At 37.9% G+C, this 16,940-nt stretch overlaps 1 protein-coding gene across 1 annotated transcript in view; it reads left to right on the top strand.

Moving 5' to 3' along the window:
* The window catches only part of LOC146132066 (triple functional domain protein-like), a 96,829-nt gene that overhangs the window by 38,924 nt on the left and 40,965 nt on the right, over positions 1 to 16,940 (top strand). The window contains exons 21-35 of the mRNA XM_083397198.1: positions 342 to 515; positions 984 to 1,115; positions 1,750 to 1,856; positions 2,543 to 2,643; positions 2,803 to 2,900; positions 4,130 to 4,331; positions 5,192 to 5,329; positions 6,114 to 6,243; positions 6,752 to 6,877; positions 8,212 to 8,379; positions 9,619 to 9,753; positions 10,992 to 11,111; positions 11,613 to 11,710; positions 12,787 to 12,916; positions 13,942 to 14,122. Coding sequence (XP_083253324.1) covers positions 342 to 515; positions 984 to 1,115; positions 1,750 to 1,856; positions 2,543 to 2,643; positions 2,803 to 2,900; positions 4,130 to 4,331; positions 5,192 to 5,329; positions 6,114 to 6,243; positions 6,752 to 6,877; positions 8,212 to 8,379; positions 9,619 to 9,753; positions 10,992 to 11,111; positions 11,613 to 11,710; positions 12,787 to 12,916; positions 13,942 to 14,122 — 2,040 coding nt within the window. The remainder of the gene's footprint in view (positions 1 to 341; positions 516 to 983; positions 1,116 to 1,749; positions 1,857 to 2,542; positions 2,644 to 2,802; positions 2,901 to 4,129; positions 4,332 to 5,191; positions 5,330 to 6,113; positions 6,244 to 6,751; positions 6,878 to 8,211; positions 8,380 to 9,618; positions 9,754 to 10,991; positions 11,112 to 11,612; positions 11,711 to 12,786; positions 12,917 to 13,941; positions 14,123 to 16,940) is intronic.

The raw sequence follows: 16,940 nt of genomic DNA, 5'->3' as shown, positions 1-16,940 counted from the left end.
TCTAGTTTGTGAATTGCTTGTGTACTCTAATTCTAGGCTGTGTTATAGTGCAGGGGTCTGGAACTTATGGCTCGCGAGACATATATGGCTCTTTTAGTAGCGCCGTATGGCTCTTTTGATGAAAGATTCTTGCTTGTAAAAATATCTGAGCTATCATTTCTCAGCATGATAACAAATAAAACTGCACGCGGCCACGATAATTTTTTTAAATGCTAAATTAAATCTAGTAGTCCAAATTTGAATCATTCGGACGGAATCTCTGTATAAACTCATATGGGTTGAATAGGGTTGCTTATTTCAACGCATTAAACTTTAACGTTGACGCTATCTTTCAAACACAGAAAAACACGAGGAACAGAAGGACGGCTTTCTGCACGCCTGTACTCTCGTGCGCAAGCTAGCGAACGAATTCCTCAAAAACGTTCGCCGCACGGTGACGCACTACCCCAAGGACCAGTTCTACGTCGACGTTAAGGCCTCCGCCCACCAGAGGGAACCAGAAGCATGCGTCCGAAGTGAGCAATTTTGATAATGACGTCACGTTGGCGTGTGTCCGTCATAAGTACCGGCGTTTAGTTTAATAATGTTTTTATTGTAAAAATTGTTTTTGGTTGTAGCTTCTCGGACTTGTTTTTTTAAGGAATTGATCTGCAATGTCAAAAGTCCATTAAAACTATCCTAAAGTTCGTAATCTATAAACACCTATAAATATATAATTATGTATTCTGGTATACTCAATAGCTAAAAACTATTATAAACTACTCAAAAATGGACATTTCAGGACAACAAACTTAACAGTTAAGAGTTTTTGCCATCAAGAGCCTTAAGTTTAATTTTTATAAACGTGGAAAAAGTAATACCAGTTCGAAGTGAAATGTTCAACGATCGTTATCATTTCAAAAACCCGCTGACTGGCAACTGCAGTTTGTACACGTTCACCCACAAAACTTGTAATTCCGATTTCCGTCGCGTTTTTCCTCCAGCAATCCTGGAAGATCTCCTCCAGCGCGAGAACCAGGTCCTCCGGCTGTGGAACGGACGCAAATCGTCGATGGAACTGTGGCAGGAATACCAGGCGACCGTAGACAAGACGCTCAAGTGGCTGCACACCACTGGTGGGATTTTGAATTTTTTTTTAAACCTTTACAGTCGTAGCTGTATTTGTATATATTGGAAAGAAATTGTGCCGATGTTATACACTCGTCCTATAGTAACGGTTATAGCCCTGAAATTAATATTTTTGTTAAAGTTTTGTAAAGTTATTTTTATGTTATTCGACAGAGAAGCTTTGCGTGTTTCACGTTAATCATTTTAACACCTATATGACGCATTTGTCTTTATCAAAAAAAAAAAGAAGTTTTATCGAAAAATCTGAAAATGGATGTTAAAGCCAAATATGTCGAGTAAAGTAAATAATATATACCAGTCACATAATTCACATTAACTGTTAATGATAAGTCCGTGTCATCAAAACTTTTTTAAAAAAAGATGTAGATTTTTTAGGCCTGTTTTGGTTTGATATTCAGTTTCAAGCTACATTACAGATACCTGCATAGTGCATAGTGTACCTATAGGTTAACCTAATTTCTTGAAATTTTTAATTTTTAATAGAGTTTTTATTCTCGGGCTGTTTTGCACAACGACTCGACTTGAGCGACGAGTATTCGGATATTTTCGTAAAATTGTTTAACACCCAATTGTCGGCCTCTTTTACGCACATAGCCTTTACCAATATTTGTTTTTCGCCAGTCGACACCTACCTCGTTCAACCACCTGCCGCTAACGCTTCTAAACCTACGGAAGAACAGAGCACCAGCAAGGCGAAAGAGCACGCCAGCATTCTGAAGGGAGCCAAGGTTTATGTCTTCATGTTCTCACCATTTTACAAGTCGCATTTAGCAATTGAAAATGCGGTGTTTGTTTGTAAAGCTAGGTCTTGTTCATATCGCGAATGCGGGCTATTTTTTTCCACTGTCGATGTACTTTTTAGGGGTATTCAATCTAAAAATAAAACAAAGCCTAAAAGATTTTAAAATCTGACTCATTGAAACTACGGCAAAAGTTGCTTGATGTGTTTTTTTATTCACTTTTTCTTTCTTTTTTAAGTCCGTAATACACCCCGATAGTAAAATGTAATACCCCATTAATTTTGTGAGTTTTCAATACAGCGGAGATCGAATAACTCTTAAACCACGATTTTAGCCACAATACAGAGTGGCCAAATCGTGCCTCTTCAAGCAGTTTTATGCGGCTCTTACGTCCCAGTAGAATTATATTTTCTTAGAATGCCCAGTGCTAATTTTGGCTAATTAAGTAAAACACTTGGTCTCTGTCTGGTCTGTCTCTTGGTCTCTGACTAAATTGTCCGCCTCTGCACTTAAGTACGCCCAAAAGGAATCCATTCTCTTTCACGCAAACATTGAAAAAATTCAACAAAGATGAAAAAGCAAAGACATACTGGGTTGTTTAGGCTTGTCGTTGTAACTTACTCCTACAAAACGTTTAAATACCCCGTTCTTATTATTGATATATTAAATTTTAGGACCAGTTCACCGCCTTTCAAGGAATGTCGTCTTCCCTCGTGGAAAAAGATCGCTCGTTTCTACCTTCCGTGCAGCGATACCAGGCCGTCATCGTCAACAGGTGAAATTATATAAAAACAAAATGTTTAAGCAGTTTGTGGAAAAGACCGACCTAATTAAGCACCGACCTAATTACTGCTAAATCCTCAACTACCCCCTAGCATCTCCGATGTATTTGGATTGAAACGAGTGTTTTTTAACATACGCGATTTGCGTTTAGGTTCAACGACTTTTCGCATCGGATGCAAATTCAGAAGAAGCTTCTCGACGAAACGCTCGGCAACTCTATGGAGCAACTCAGCCTGTCGTCTAGAACAGGTAAGGCAAAAAAATTTAGTTACAACTTACAAATAGCCATCTTTGGGTTGTTATTGTAGCTTTTTTTATTACAAGTTATTACAACAAATATTTCTTTGTGATTATAGTTGCGAGATTAAAAAAAATTAGAATATTGTAATATTCGTCTCGGTCAAGAGTACTCTCCTACTTTTATATCATCGGCACAGATCAACTATAATATTTGTTTTCAAAAAATCGTTTTTTGTTAAGGCTTTAACACATGTATTTGTTTATACCTAGTCTTAGCTTCTATAGCTGACCTAAATGGCCCGCCTAGACCGAAAAATTCTTAACACAAGATAAAAATTTCTAAATTGTTTTCACTCTGCGCGCGGAAATTTATGGACATCACAATGTCTTGATCACATAAATCTTTATCCTAATTGAAATGAATAACTAATTAAATAAATACAAAACAATTGTTAAAAGACCATAACATTACTGACTTATGCTTATACCATTTGAAAAAGTGACTTCCTGATACTAAACCACTTAAACGACACAATATCAAGGCACCATGCTCAGTGACTTGAGCCATATATTACTAATTATATGATACAATATAATGCCGTATAATACTTACACAACCAAATTTTTCAACACTTTCAACACATCTAAAATGCGCAAGTTGATCAAAAATATAAAGAATTTCATTCAAATAAAAGGCACAAACCAAAATAAGGTCAGATACAATACAATATCAAGGCACCATGTGTTCAGTGACTTGTCATTCAGTCACTTGATACTCACACAACACAACTATGCTCTTTAACACTTACCTGAACTGCGTAAGATGACTAAAGTATAGAGATTTTCATTGAACCAAAGTTAGGGATAAGCCGATACTCGATACCAGGTGGTAGTATCAGTACACGTCTGTTACTATAGGGTGGTATCGGTGCCGATCCGATACCAAACTAACATAGGAAATCAGCCTGGATTTTCGGTACAAGCTAACCTAATAACACTAAAGAAATTTTTGACATATAACGTGGAAAACGTGATATTTGAACGATTTAATTTCATATTTTGTTTGTTTGGGCATATTCATGACGTCATTTGGTATTGGATCGGATCGCGATACTTTTTGTCCAAAATATCGAGTATCGGATTAAAATGTCAAGTATCGGACATTCCTAACCAAAAAGGTTTTTCATTTAATCAAAGATATAGAATTTTTCCTCATCGTTTTTCTCTTTCCTCTTCAGGTTCGATCCGGAGCAGTAGCAGCAGCAGCGGCGGTTCTTCCGAGGCTCTTCCTCGCGGAGGAGGAGGAGGAGGAGAAGGAGGAGGAGGACAGCATCCGGGATCGCCCATGGCTCCCAAGCTCGGTAAGCAGGACTCGGAGGAGCGGAAGACCGCCAGGAGGCAGAATTACGTTATGGCTGAACTTCTACAGACCGAGAAAGCGTGAGTTTTCGTCTTTTTCTATTTTTATGTATTTTTGGCGTATTTTAAGACATGCTGCGAGCTGGTGCCGGTGTAAAAATGATTTTTAACTATTTATGTTAAGTTTACCACCACGGCCTTCATTCTGTTTGTTTTCGAATTATAAAAAAAAAACGTCGAGCCGTTGAATTCAATACCAGTTCGAGAATCCAGTCGCCCAAACGATAGACGCAACATCAGTAAAGCGTAACATAGGCCCTTCATTCAATTGCCCAAACACGAATCCCCCAACGCTCGTTCTCAAAAAATTAATATATATTTTTAGTCAAACTGCATGTTGAACTCTTTTTCTACATTGTTTAGGCTGGAGACTCAATAGTAAAGTGAATGTACAGTTGTACAGCGATACTGTTGACCTCGGTCATTGTACGGACGAGTTTGTAATTTAACGTGCTTAGGTTGCTTAATGGTTAGTCCAGCCCTGCTTATCATTTACACCAGTGATTCTCAACCTTTTACGGCTTACGGCACCCCTCAAAAATGATAAATAGATTTTCGGCACCACGACTGGAATTTCATTGAGTATTTTACTGCAATTTCAATATAAATGGAACTGGAACGACACAATCAACTTACAAAATGTACCAAACTGTCATTTGATATAATGGTCTTTAATCGTACACAAATAGTTCGTATCAAAAAGCTTACCAATTGAGCAAAATTCAGGTTCTTAAAAATTCTCACATACCTATCGGTACCCTTGAGCATTAGAAATGGTACACCGGCACCCCTGTTGAGGACTACTGATTATGCATAATTATAATTATACAGTGGCATAAAAAAAATATAAAACCCTAACCGTCGTTTTCTTGCCTCTTCAGCTACGTAAAAGACCTGGGCGACTGCATCGAACATTACAAGCTCGAGATGCACGAATCCAACCCCGAGCTCCCTCCCGCACTTAAGGGAAAACAGGAGGTGATTTTCGGCAACATGGACGAGCTGCTTCGCTTCCACAGGTGACTTTTTTCTCATTGGTCGTCCTTAAGGCCGCCTTTCGGTTCTGGATAGGTTTGAGCTTACTCGCGGTTATGAATTAGGTGATCTGTTTTCCGGTTTTATGTCGGCGAGCGTTCCGTTTTTGTGTGGCTGAGAGAAAACACTGATTTTTATTGTGGAACAGTTTAAGTGATTTACAAAGTACTTGTTTTACAACTTAAAAACCGTGTCTGTTGGCTCGAATTTCTTTTGCAAAAGGCTTATGTATTTTGGCATAGGGTGAACTGTGTAATGTTTCTGTAAACGGATAATACAGGCAAACACAAACCGATTTAACGACTAAATGGATACTGTTTCACACGTAGATGCAGAATACAGTACAGTTACGCCAAAAAAGTCATCATCATTTTGCTTGTTATTACTCATTAAAAAGAAATCTTCTTTTTGGAATTTACAATTTGGATAAAAGTTCAACCACTGGCAGTGTTGGAACAAGCCTAGATCCTAATATAAACAATAATAACAAAAATACTAATATCAACTTCTTATAATTCCTGATGACCCACTTTTATTCTTGTTGCTCCCTTCCTTATTTCTATTGAGATCTTCCTGAAAAAAACTAAACAATTCTAACCAACTTTATTAAAATGCAAAATACTGCAATTACCTCCAAAACGGTAGCAAAAGTTTGCTTATAACTTGGTTAAAAAATATGAATGTAAAGATTTGAACACCTGGCAGTGTTAGTATAAACAATAATAATTATGTTGAAAACTCCTTTTGACCCACTTTGCTTCTTTCTAGCGATATCTTCCTGGAGGAACTGAAGAAGTACGAGCAACTTCCGGAGGACCTGGGACACTGCTTCGTTACGTGGGCGCCACACTTCAACCTGTACGTGTCCTACTGCCAGAACAAGCCCATGTCGAACGAGGTGAGTCGGTGAGGTCGAAATATCATGGGACAAGAATAGTTATAAGTTAGGCTTTACGAGAACTATTACAGAAACGAAATACGCGCAAACATGTATTTTGCAACAAAAAGTTTTCTGAAGTATCAGACGGGTTTTAAGGAAAAAACGAGACGTCGGCGCCCAATTACATTCAGGCGTTATAATTTAAAACGCTTTTCATACTTACATACCGCTTTGCATACCTTTAGTGTTCAGAGAAAGAGAAATCTTACGCCTTAATATTGTAAATCATTTGCCTGATTGAAACATGAATTCAGTTTTTTGCGGACTTTTAGTTGTTACGCTAAGCGCTGTTTTATTATTCGCTATCCATTAGACTTATCCATTAGAATCTTTTTGGAATCCGAAGCCGTGGACCACCGGTTTTTAAGTTTAAAACTACCAAGATTTTCAACCGTCTATTTACAATTTAACGTTTGCCGTTGTTTTCTGTAACTGACTATAAACCACCTTCATTTTCTTCTCGCAGTTTCTCGTGGAACAGGCTGGCGACTTTTTCGACAAGATCCAAGCGCGAAAGCAGCTCAACAACTCGATCGCCTCCTACCTCATCAAACCGGTGCAACGTATCACCAAATACCAACTATTGCTCAAGGTAAGTGAACTTTATAAAGTTGTAAGGCTGCCTTGCTGTAATTGTTGTAAACAAGTCATTTTAAGTCTTTCAATTAATAACAAGTCTATAGCAAAGTAACCAGTCGCCCAAATGACCCAAAGTCGACTCCTAAGTCAAGTCATTAGTATAAAAATAAAATTAAAGTAATAAAAATTGGTAAACTCGTGCGAAATAGACCTACAACTTAAACTCAAAAAATACCAAATACGCAACATATTGCGAGTTCATTTTGTTTTTCATACACAAATTAAGACAAATAACACAATTTGAATAAAATATATTTAATAAAAACATCCAATTTCAGCCCAAATTTTTTGACACAATGAAAGTTTAAGTCAAGTCCTTAACGTCTAAAAGACTTTGTCAAGTTAAGTCATTTTGATCCAAACACCTAAGTCGAGTCAAGCCATTTGACTCAAGTGCCAAGTCATCGACTTTATTCATTATAACCGTGCTTTGCATAAAAAGGTCACGGTAACACTGATTTGGAGCCCTAATATTTATCCTGGATTGTTAATTCGTAACTCCAGATGTGTACCACCACTAATATCTCCAGATGTGTACCACCACTAATATCTGTTAATATTATCGGACCTTTATAGTTCCCCTGGTAACACGCAAGACATATTTTTATGGAATCCAAAACCATTGGCAGCATATCTTTGCTTATCGATCACTGTATTTAAACAAATAAAACGCAAAGTTTATTAACCTGAGAAAAACCAAAATCAGACATTTTGTTAAAGTAATATATGTTTCGCCTATACTAGCATCGCCAGTTCCTTAACTCGAATGATTCACGAAATATATATTACTTTAAAATGTCTGATCCTGGTTTTACTCGGGTTTTTAAACTTTGAGTTTTATTTGTTCCTCTTTAATCTTCCTCCTCGAAAACGTGCAAGAGCGATCTTTCTCAGCTCCAACTTTATAGCATTTAGCAAAATCAGCTAGTTTCAAACTCCCCTCCTTAAACACTCCTGAAATCCATCTCCTTCCAATTCCTCCTCCTCTTTAATCTTCCTCCTCGAATACGCGCAAGTGCGATCTTTCTCAGCTCCAACTTTATATCATTTAGCAAAATCAGCTAGTTTCAAACTCCCCTCCTTAAACACTCCTAAAATCCATCTCCTTTCAATTCCTTCTCCTCTTTAATCTTCCTCCTCGAATACGCGCAAGGGCGATCATTCTCAGCTGTAACTTTATCGCAGTCAGCCAAAGTAGCTAATTTTTAACCCCCCTCCTTAAACACTCTTCCTAAAATCCTTCTTCTTCCAATGCCTCCTCCTCTTTAATCTTCCTCCTCCTCTCAGGACCTTGCCTCCTGCTGCACGAGCGAGGTGAGCGAGATCCGCGACGGACTCGACGTGATGCTCTCGGTCCCGCGAAGAGCAAACGACGCCCTCCATCTTAGCATGATGCGAGGATTCGAGGAGGACATCCGGGAGCAGGGAGAGATGCTGATGCAGGAATCGTTCCAGGTATCATCATTGCGTTGATCTTCTTTTTAGATACGCGTATTTTTTCGTTTTTTCGCTTAAATCAATGCTTGCCAACCAGTGGGTCGCGAAGCTATTTTTAAATGTCATAGTTTTCTATTAGATCGGGAAATTATTGCCTTATCATTACGTGACATTTATGCAACAATGCAACAAATACGTAACAATTCATATCTCATTGTGGGTCGCACAATAAAACTTGCATTAAAAGTGGCCCGCGAACTGAAAAAGGTTAGGAAGCACTGGCCTAAATCGTGTATGATTTTTTACAGCGTTACCTGTTAATATATATTTGTTTGTAATTTCTGGAAATACTTTACGTTAGATTTTACCAGTAAGTTTTACCCTTGGGCTTTACCATTCGGTTTTTCATGCTTTTTAGCCTTATTTTTACGGGTTTCTGTTGCTTTTTTGATGTGTAGTTTTAAATGCTAAAGCGATCAAAAAGCGTTGTTGTAAATTACTTTTGGTTGATGGCTTTGGTGTCCGGTTGAATAGCTTCCTTCTAAACTTCATTTGTTAGTTAACTTAATAAACTGATTTAAAAACAACAGCATAAAAAACAGTCTCATGCCAAGCATTTCAGCAGGCAATGCAAGAATTCGATAGGGGGACGTTATTAATCGTGTCACGAAACCTTTTTATATTTCGTCTTTCGTTTTCATTAACTTTAGTTTTATAAACTTGCCACCTGTGAGACGCCAGTAAATTGTGAAGGTCTCACGCGGCTCCACGCATCGATCAATCCGCCCGCTATTCTTAATTGTTTGACTCTGATGAGTCCCTTCGGGCTACTGCCTGAACAATCAATGCCCATTATTTTCTCACTAAATTACGTTGGGGAATGCCTGACATCGACCACAGAAAAACTCTATTCACCAATTGTCGTCCCGAAAATAAAGACGTAACGCGCATTATAGGGTTTTTAGATGCATACCAAATTTAAGTTGTTCTTTTTACTGTTAGATAAAAAGCAGAGAAAAAAAGTTGCTTAACCGTTTGATAAAAGCAGATTTGGTAGAAAATCTTAAGGTCGGTTCCTGTTTTTATCGTTTTTTCATACGACAATCAAAAGATTTTTAAAATTAAAATAAAGAAATCCTATTTTTACGTCTTATGTCTGTAGGGGTTATTTTAGGAATTCAGTATAAGTTATTTGTGAAATTTAAAGCGCATTCATGTTGCACGTGAGTTTTAAGGCAATCGTTTTTATGCGTTCAGATCGTGGATACGAAACAGCTGATCCGGAAAGGTCGCGACCGCCACCTTTTTCTATTCGAGCTCTCGCTTCTCGTGTGCAAAGAGACCAAGGACAGCACGGGGAAGTCCCGGTACCTGTTCAAGACCAAGTACCCGGTGAGATAATATTGAAGCGAAACTGTGTTTGCCAGCTAACATTAATATTTTCTGTAAAAAAAATTTTTTAGCTTTACTTTTCCTGTGCAACAATCTTTTGTGAGTTGGCAGATCTTGTTGAATGCAGGGGTTCTTAAACTGGGGTCCTTGACTCCTTTGGGGGTACGTGAACTACTTTTAAGGGGTCCATTTAGGCTTAATTGAAACCTACGTGTATAATTTGCAAAGCGGACTAATTAAAAAAAGGCTTGAATTGAAAATAAAGCTTTGGCGCATTCTACTTAAATGTATTTACGCTGCATTTCAGTTTTATCTCTGTCGTACTATAAAAACAGCAGGTTTCTTAAATATATATTTTTATTTTTTTACGTCATCTTTAAAAATTCCATGCCGACCCTGGCCGCACGCGAAACAAAGAGGTCTTAAAAAAAGAACCCCTGGTTTATTTAATTGTAACCGTAAATTTTTCGATTTATTTTATCTTTTTTTTCTTTATATTAATGCAAGATGTTGGCTGATAACACAGTGACATTATGGTGGTATCGCAAATTAACATTGGAATTTCAGACATGATTGGCGATCTAACGCTGTTCTTTTTACATTAAAAGTTATTATTATCAAGCAATAGAGGTATAAAAACAATAGAGAATATTATCAAACAAATAGAAGTACCGTATGTTACGGACCATAAGGCGCACCGGGATATAAGGCGCACGATCAATTTGTCCAAATCGCCCGGGCGTCCGCAACACGCTGAGGCCTCCACAAAAAGCCGAGACTTCAGCCGCGTGGTAAACCGCTCCGCTCTTTCTCCTACTCCTCCCACTTTTTCTCCGCGCACCTCTTTTTCGTCTATCGGTACTGGTTTTGAGTGTAGGCAATCAAGCACTACTGTACTTGATCCATACATTAGGCGCACCGGCTTATAAGGCGCACGATCATTTTATGAGGAGAAAAAAGATTTAAATTGCGCCTTATGGTCCGTAAAATAAATCAACTTCTTATTTTGGCCTAATAACCTGGAAAAACGACCGCTTAATGCAATTTAATGACGTAATTTGGTAATGGGTCAAATCCAATCGCGATAAATTTTGTTTAATTTTTCTAAATATCGGACTTTCATAAATAATGGAAGTAATAAATTATTAGGTTGTACGCAAAGTTCAAAAAACAGTGTTTCACCCGAAAATTTGAAGTATTCTTCCGTTAACCATGTTTTTTCTTGCGTTCTCTGGCAGACTTGCGACCTGAGCGTGATTGACAGCGTCGAGTCGGAGGACAGCTGTAAGTTCGTCATCTTCACAGGAAGCTCGGACGGAAAGTTAACCTTGAAAGCTCCAACTGTTGAGGCAAAGCAGGTTTGTGGGGTCTGTTAGAATAAGGAGGGCGTTTAGCGCGCTTCAGTTTTTTTAATTTGATAATTGTTTTTTTTTTTATATGACACGTTTTTTTTGTGTGATTGTTGCTTTTTGTGTGTGACAATTGTTATTTTAGTAAATGGGTGCTTTGTTATTTATTTATTTTTATTCGGAAATAGTAATATACGCTATAGTGTGTAGTGTGGCATTTTTCTTTGTGTGTGTCTGCCTGTATCTACATACATTTGTATTAATCGATATGGTGGCAATTTTTTTGAAGAGCTTTCGGGGAATTTATAGTTTTCAGCTTTTCCAACCTATGAACTATGTTATGATTAGGGTGGTTCATTTCGCTCACAGATTGTTTTAAAATCCAAGATTAGTAAATTGCTCTAAACATTATTATTTTCTCGCCTTATTTTATCTAAAAAAAATTAACCTCTATCTCACCGAAAATTAAGCAAGATTTTCTATTTTCGACACTTATTTTCATTTATCTAGGAATGGATCCGCAAACTTTTGGAAGTGATCCAGGAAGCTTCATCCCACATTAAGGATATGCAAATTCCAACCAAGACCTTTCCCAGCCAAAATAAGAGGTCCGCTAATATTGGTTATTTTGTAACTTAAGTTATTTAGACGTCTAACGTATTGCTTTTTTCTTTTCGAAAGCCTATATACTGAACCAAAGGTATTTTTGATATGCAAAGCATCAAACTTTATGAGTTTAAGGATACGGAGGTTTTATCGTTAGTCAGTGCGACTTCCGAAGTGGCATACAAAGACTAGTTAGTAATATGCACACTTGCACATGCGTATATTGAAAGTAGAATAATTTTCTTACCGAAACGCACCCAAATTCTCAGAGATGACGTCACAGCGTTACGTCATAACGCACAACCATAAAACAGGCAAGCACAAGCAACCTTCTATTCTCGTTCGATGTCGTGCGCAAATATAAAAACTGAAATTTAAGGTTAACATTCAAAGAAAATAATGTACACAAAATTACACATGCTTCAATTTGATCCTGATGCCTGCCAAATAACGTCATTTACTGAAGTCTGGTTAAACGCGACCAACTAAGATAAGCAGTTGCTCTGCCGATTTGACATTTGTTGTCGAATTTGGCCACTCCTAGTTTAAACACATCGACTATTCACTGATTAGGTGTAAAATAGAATTTGGGACCATTCGCTAAGATTTGCCGAACTAGACAACAGAATTATCTGTTTGTCAAAGCTTTGTTGATCTGTGTAAGGCCCACCCCGAACATTGAGTAACCCCTGGCCTTCAACGTCAGTTACTGGAGTCTTGCCAGACGCGACCAACTATAAGGTCAAACAGCAGCTCGTCCAAATTAAAGTTGGCTGTTGAATTTGGCTACTCTAGTAATCTTAAAGGCATTGGGAAAAAAATTATATTTGAACTCACACATTAGTCACCAATTAGGTGTAAAAGAGAATTTTAGGAAATTCACTATGATTTTTCCGAATAGAATGACCTGGTTGTCGAATCTCGGTCGATTTCCGCTTTTTTTTACTTCCATTCTGTTTTTGAAAGACAAGTTGTTGGTAATTCTAGTTGTCTCGTGTCTGTCATACACTGTGGCCCTGCAACCCTTAAGCTAATGTGCGTGACCAAATGATAAAAATAGTTTAAACGTCGTACCTAGGCACAACAGCACCGGAAGCATGCTGGACGATGACCGGTGGAGCGTGAACACAGATCGTTGGAGCGAATCCAGCAGCGTCGGAAACCCGGATTCTGTGTCGCTTCATTCGCGAACCTCCTACAACGAAAACGTGAGTTATACGCGCCATTTGTTAAATCGCGTTTGAAAATAGAGAAAGTTGTTCAACATTGTTGCCTTACTTACACCTATGATTAGGTAAAAACTGTTTTATTGACTTAAAATCTGGTATTCCAATTAAGCCTATTTAGATTACATTACATCAGAGTTTATTAACCTGTGGGTTGCGAACCCACATTGGGTCGCCGACTGTTGTAGTTTTGCTTGGTTAGATTTGTTTGGATTGGTTCTTAAAAAATATTTCTACAAATTTTGAAAAAAATTGTGCAACCAATACGAAGACTCGTTTTAGTTAAATTAGCACTGATAAATCCTAATTGCTATGTTTTGTTTGCCTTCAAACAGTTCGGTTAAAGAATTCGCCAGGTTCGCTCTTATACATGCTTTAGTTTTATGTTACCGCGAAAAAAAAAACTTGAGAAACACTAGTGTAGAGTGTCAAAATCACCTGATTTCGTATTAGAAAACCCACTGTCTGATTTAAGTTAAATTCGAAAAGCCTGTATCTAAGTATATTGCATGTCTTCGAAACGTCGTATATTGCACCCGAAAAATTTGTTGCAATGTGGTTAACATAAAAAAAAGTGTGGTTTCCGTTACATTGTATCAAATTTGCTTTGTTTAAAGTTAAACTAATGGCGACCAAACTGTTTCGTCTCATCGGTTTAGTTAGTTATTCGGGTCCGCGTCGTATATCTGTAATAATCCTAAAATGCACCTGTTAGTATTTTAACTATGCAAATCCAAATTACATTTCTCGGAAATTTTAAATTAATTAACAATTTGCTCATTAGAGCTCACTATGTGTATTCTATTTTAGTCTTATTCGAAACTGTGTTTTATGCGTTGATGTTTTTCTTAAAACTTAATATTTCGATCTTCTGGAGTCCAATTCGACATAGTTGGTTAAAAATTGTTCTTCTGCCACAGCACCGCCCTTGCCAAGCAGGCAGTCAGCCGCGCGTTCGTCAGCCTGGGCTCCCGTTTAACAGGAGCTAAAATATCTTGCTTTTTCAGCAACTGTCTCCCGGCGACTTCGCCCGCGCTTTGGAGGACTACAGCGGCGGCGTGGGTCACATGACCGTACGTAAGGGCCAATTGCTGACCGTGATCGGGTCACGTGACGAGTTCGTGCACGTTCAGAACGCCGACGGATCTCGCGAAGGATTGGTTCCAACCTCGTGCGTGCTTCTTATCGGTGAGTTTATTTTCTTTTCATTTAATTGATGTACGTTTTTACACTACAAAGTCAGTTGTTGTTGTTTTTTCGGAATCCCTTATTTTGCAAGTGGTAAAGTTAGTATCATGCAGGGGTGACCAACTTATGTTACATGTACCTGCACTACAGTGCTGCATTGCACCATTTTAGGTTGAGCACTATACCAACGAGAAAAAAATGTCCGATTTTTAAGAAAAAAGTATAACAGGGGTACACTATGCAGGAATTTGTAATGTAGCTTGATAATAAATTACAAAGCCGAAAAGGTCGAGTAAGTCGACATCTTCTTGATTAAGGCGTTTTGATACGAGCTTGTATTATTTACAGTTGAATTTCTATAAATTAAGTGAAGATGATACAAGCTCGTATCGAAACGTCTTAATCAAGACCATGTTGATCTACTCGACCTTTTTGGCTTTGCAATTCATTTTAACATGGATTTAAGTACAGAAACTTATTGAAGTCAGTTAAGATTAATTGAATTATAAACTTATCTGTGCTGCTCAAATTACACGTTTACTGAGAATCTGTGCGGCTCAAATGAATAACAAGTGAAAAAAATATGCACGGGTCTGTAACGTAGCTTGATAATTGCAAAGCCAAAACTGTCAAAAAAATCGACATGAAGACGTTGTAATACGAACTTGTTTCATTTCAGTAAACGTGACTGAAAAGTGTATCGAAACGTCCTAATTAAATAATGTTGATGTTTTTTGGGCTTTGCAATTAATTTCCTTACTGGTGGCGAAACATTGACCGATATAGACACTGGCGCGAAACCCGCCCATACGTTACCTGTTTAAAAAATTGAATTTAGGGTTTACACTAGAGATAGACCGATATATCGGTTGACCGATATTATCGACCGACATTTGGCTTCTACCGATATATCGGTATCGGTAAATATAGGCCGATACTTTGACCGATATTTTAGTATGAAAATATGATATAATTTTCCTGTACAATAAGCAATTTACCCATTTTTTGATCAAAACATTTTGGGTTTTAGCGACACGCCAAATTAAAATGCAAAATAATTGTTCAATAATTAATAAAGGTATATAAACTAAAACGTTCTTTGGATTTTATTTTTAATTAATTCGAGTTTTAAACATTTCCCAGGTGTATACAGGTATCGGTATCGGGTATCGGTTGAAAATTTGTAAAGAATCGGGTATCGGTCTAAAAAAGTGATATCGGTCGATCTCTAGTTTACACCGTAAATGTGATTTGTTTTCAGTCTTGATTTAAAACAAAAACATGATCGACATCGCATCTAGTTAAGTCAACTTGCATACAGTTAATAAAAAGTCGTTTTTTAGTTTTATATGTCGTAAAGTCAACTATATTTTTTTAGTCTATCCTACCGCAGGGTTGCCGCAAAGTATTTGGAACTTTAAAAGTATTTGAATGTCTTGGAATCGATTTACGTATAGCCTATGGTTTTTCCAAAAGCCTTTCGATAGTCTTGAATTTATTTTATGCCGAGCTCAAGTTATGCATATATTTAGACAGTGACGCTAAAAGGATTTTTTATTTTGTTTACCATTGCGTTTATTCTGTTTTGTTTACGAATTATCTTAAAATACAGTGAGTGGTCCTATAAATTTTCTTTTAAAAAGTCCTTCAACGAAAATTGTGTAGCAGCCCGTACCGTTTTCCAAGGATTTTTTTCCAAAAAACGACACCTCGTCCTTTTATTTCCAATCGCCAGCCATTGAAAAAAAAGATTGCGCTTTAGGTTACATGTCGTAAAAACTAAGGAGTCGCTCCTACCGTTTTTGCAAGACGCGATTTTCCAAAAATAGCACCGATATCGCTCCAAATGCAATAGGCGACAATCAAAAAAATCCGATTTCAACCGTCTCTAGTTTCATCAAGCCAGCGCCCGCTTTCAAACTGTCGCCGTGAGACCCGCCGTACGCCATTAAATCACATCTAATTTTGATTATTTTTTATTACCCGACGCCCAGATAGCTCGGTAAATTGCGCACCGACGATTTCAATTCCGCCGCCGTCGGTTTCATATTAACTTTAGCCAAGGCAGTTTCTCTTTTCTTTTTCTTCTGTGCCGGGGCCAATCGCCTTGAGATCAATGGGACGCGCCTATCAGTCGCTCGAGACCCGCGCTGCACAATCACACGTCATCATTACTGCTTTGAGCGCCGAGATTGCCACGCCGCAGCCGGCAACCACTCCGTCTGTATTTAGGCGTGTGACAGAGCAGTGGCAATGCCAGTTTCGAACTTGTGTACGTGCTTGGGTGGATGACCGCGTTTTTGCCGCTCTTGGTTTCGAAAATATTTCAATAACTTGCGATTTGGCGGCCGGTTAAAGGTAGTTGAGTTTTTCGTTTTTTTCGAGAATGTTGCGTTTCCAGTAGCCAAGTGGTTCGGTAATTATCAGTGAGAGTGGGCATTTTTCACACGTAACGCCCCTAGTGCATTTGTGTTAATCTAATAATATATGGTATTTGTGCAATTCCTTCGAGAAGGACAGTGATACAGCATAAAATTGTTCCTAAACGATATTATTACCTGAAATTGACTTTCCGAAATTATAAATCAAAGTGTGGATACAGTGTTCAAAAGAACTGCGGAAAAGTTTCCCTTAGTGTGTTATGCTGAATAAAACTTCTCTTGGTGTACTTCTTAAAAATCAATCACTTCTGTTACGTTTTGTTTTCTTGCTGACCTTTTTCCAAATATAAGCGATGTTAAACACGGACTGCACCTAAAATAACACCAAGAAACAACAACGGTTTGGCGCCTTCATTTCATTTTACGGCTTCACATTA

This window comes from Ascidiella aspersa, chromosome 9, assembly GCF_963924565.1.
Source record: "Ascidiella aspersa chromosome 9, kaAscAspe10.2, whole genome shotgun sequence".
NCBI classification, from domain to species: Eukaryota; Metazoa; Chordata; class Ascidiacea; order Phlebobranchia; family Ascidiidae; genus Ascidiella; species Ascidiella aspersa.
The sequence above is the reverse complement of the archived record's forward strand: the minus strand, read 5'-3'. Positions and strand labels throughout refer to the sequence as shown.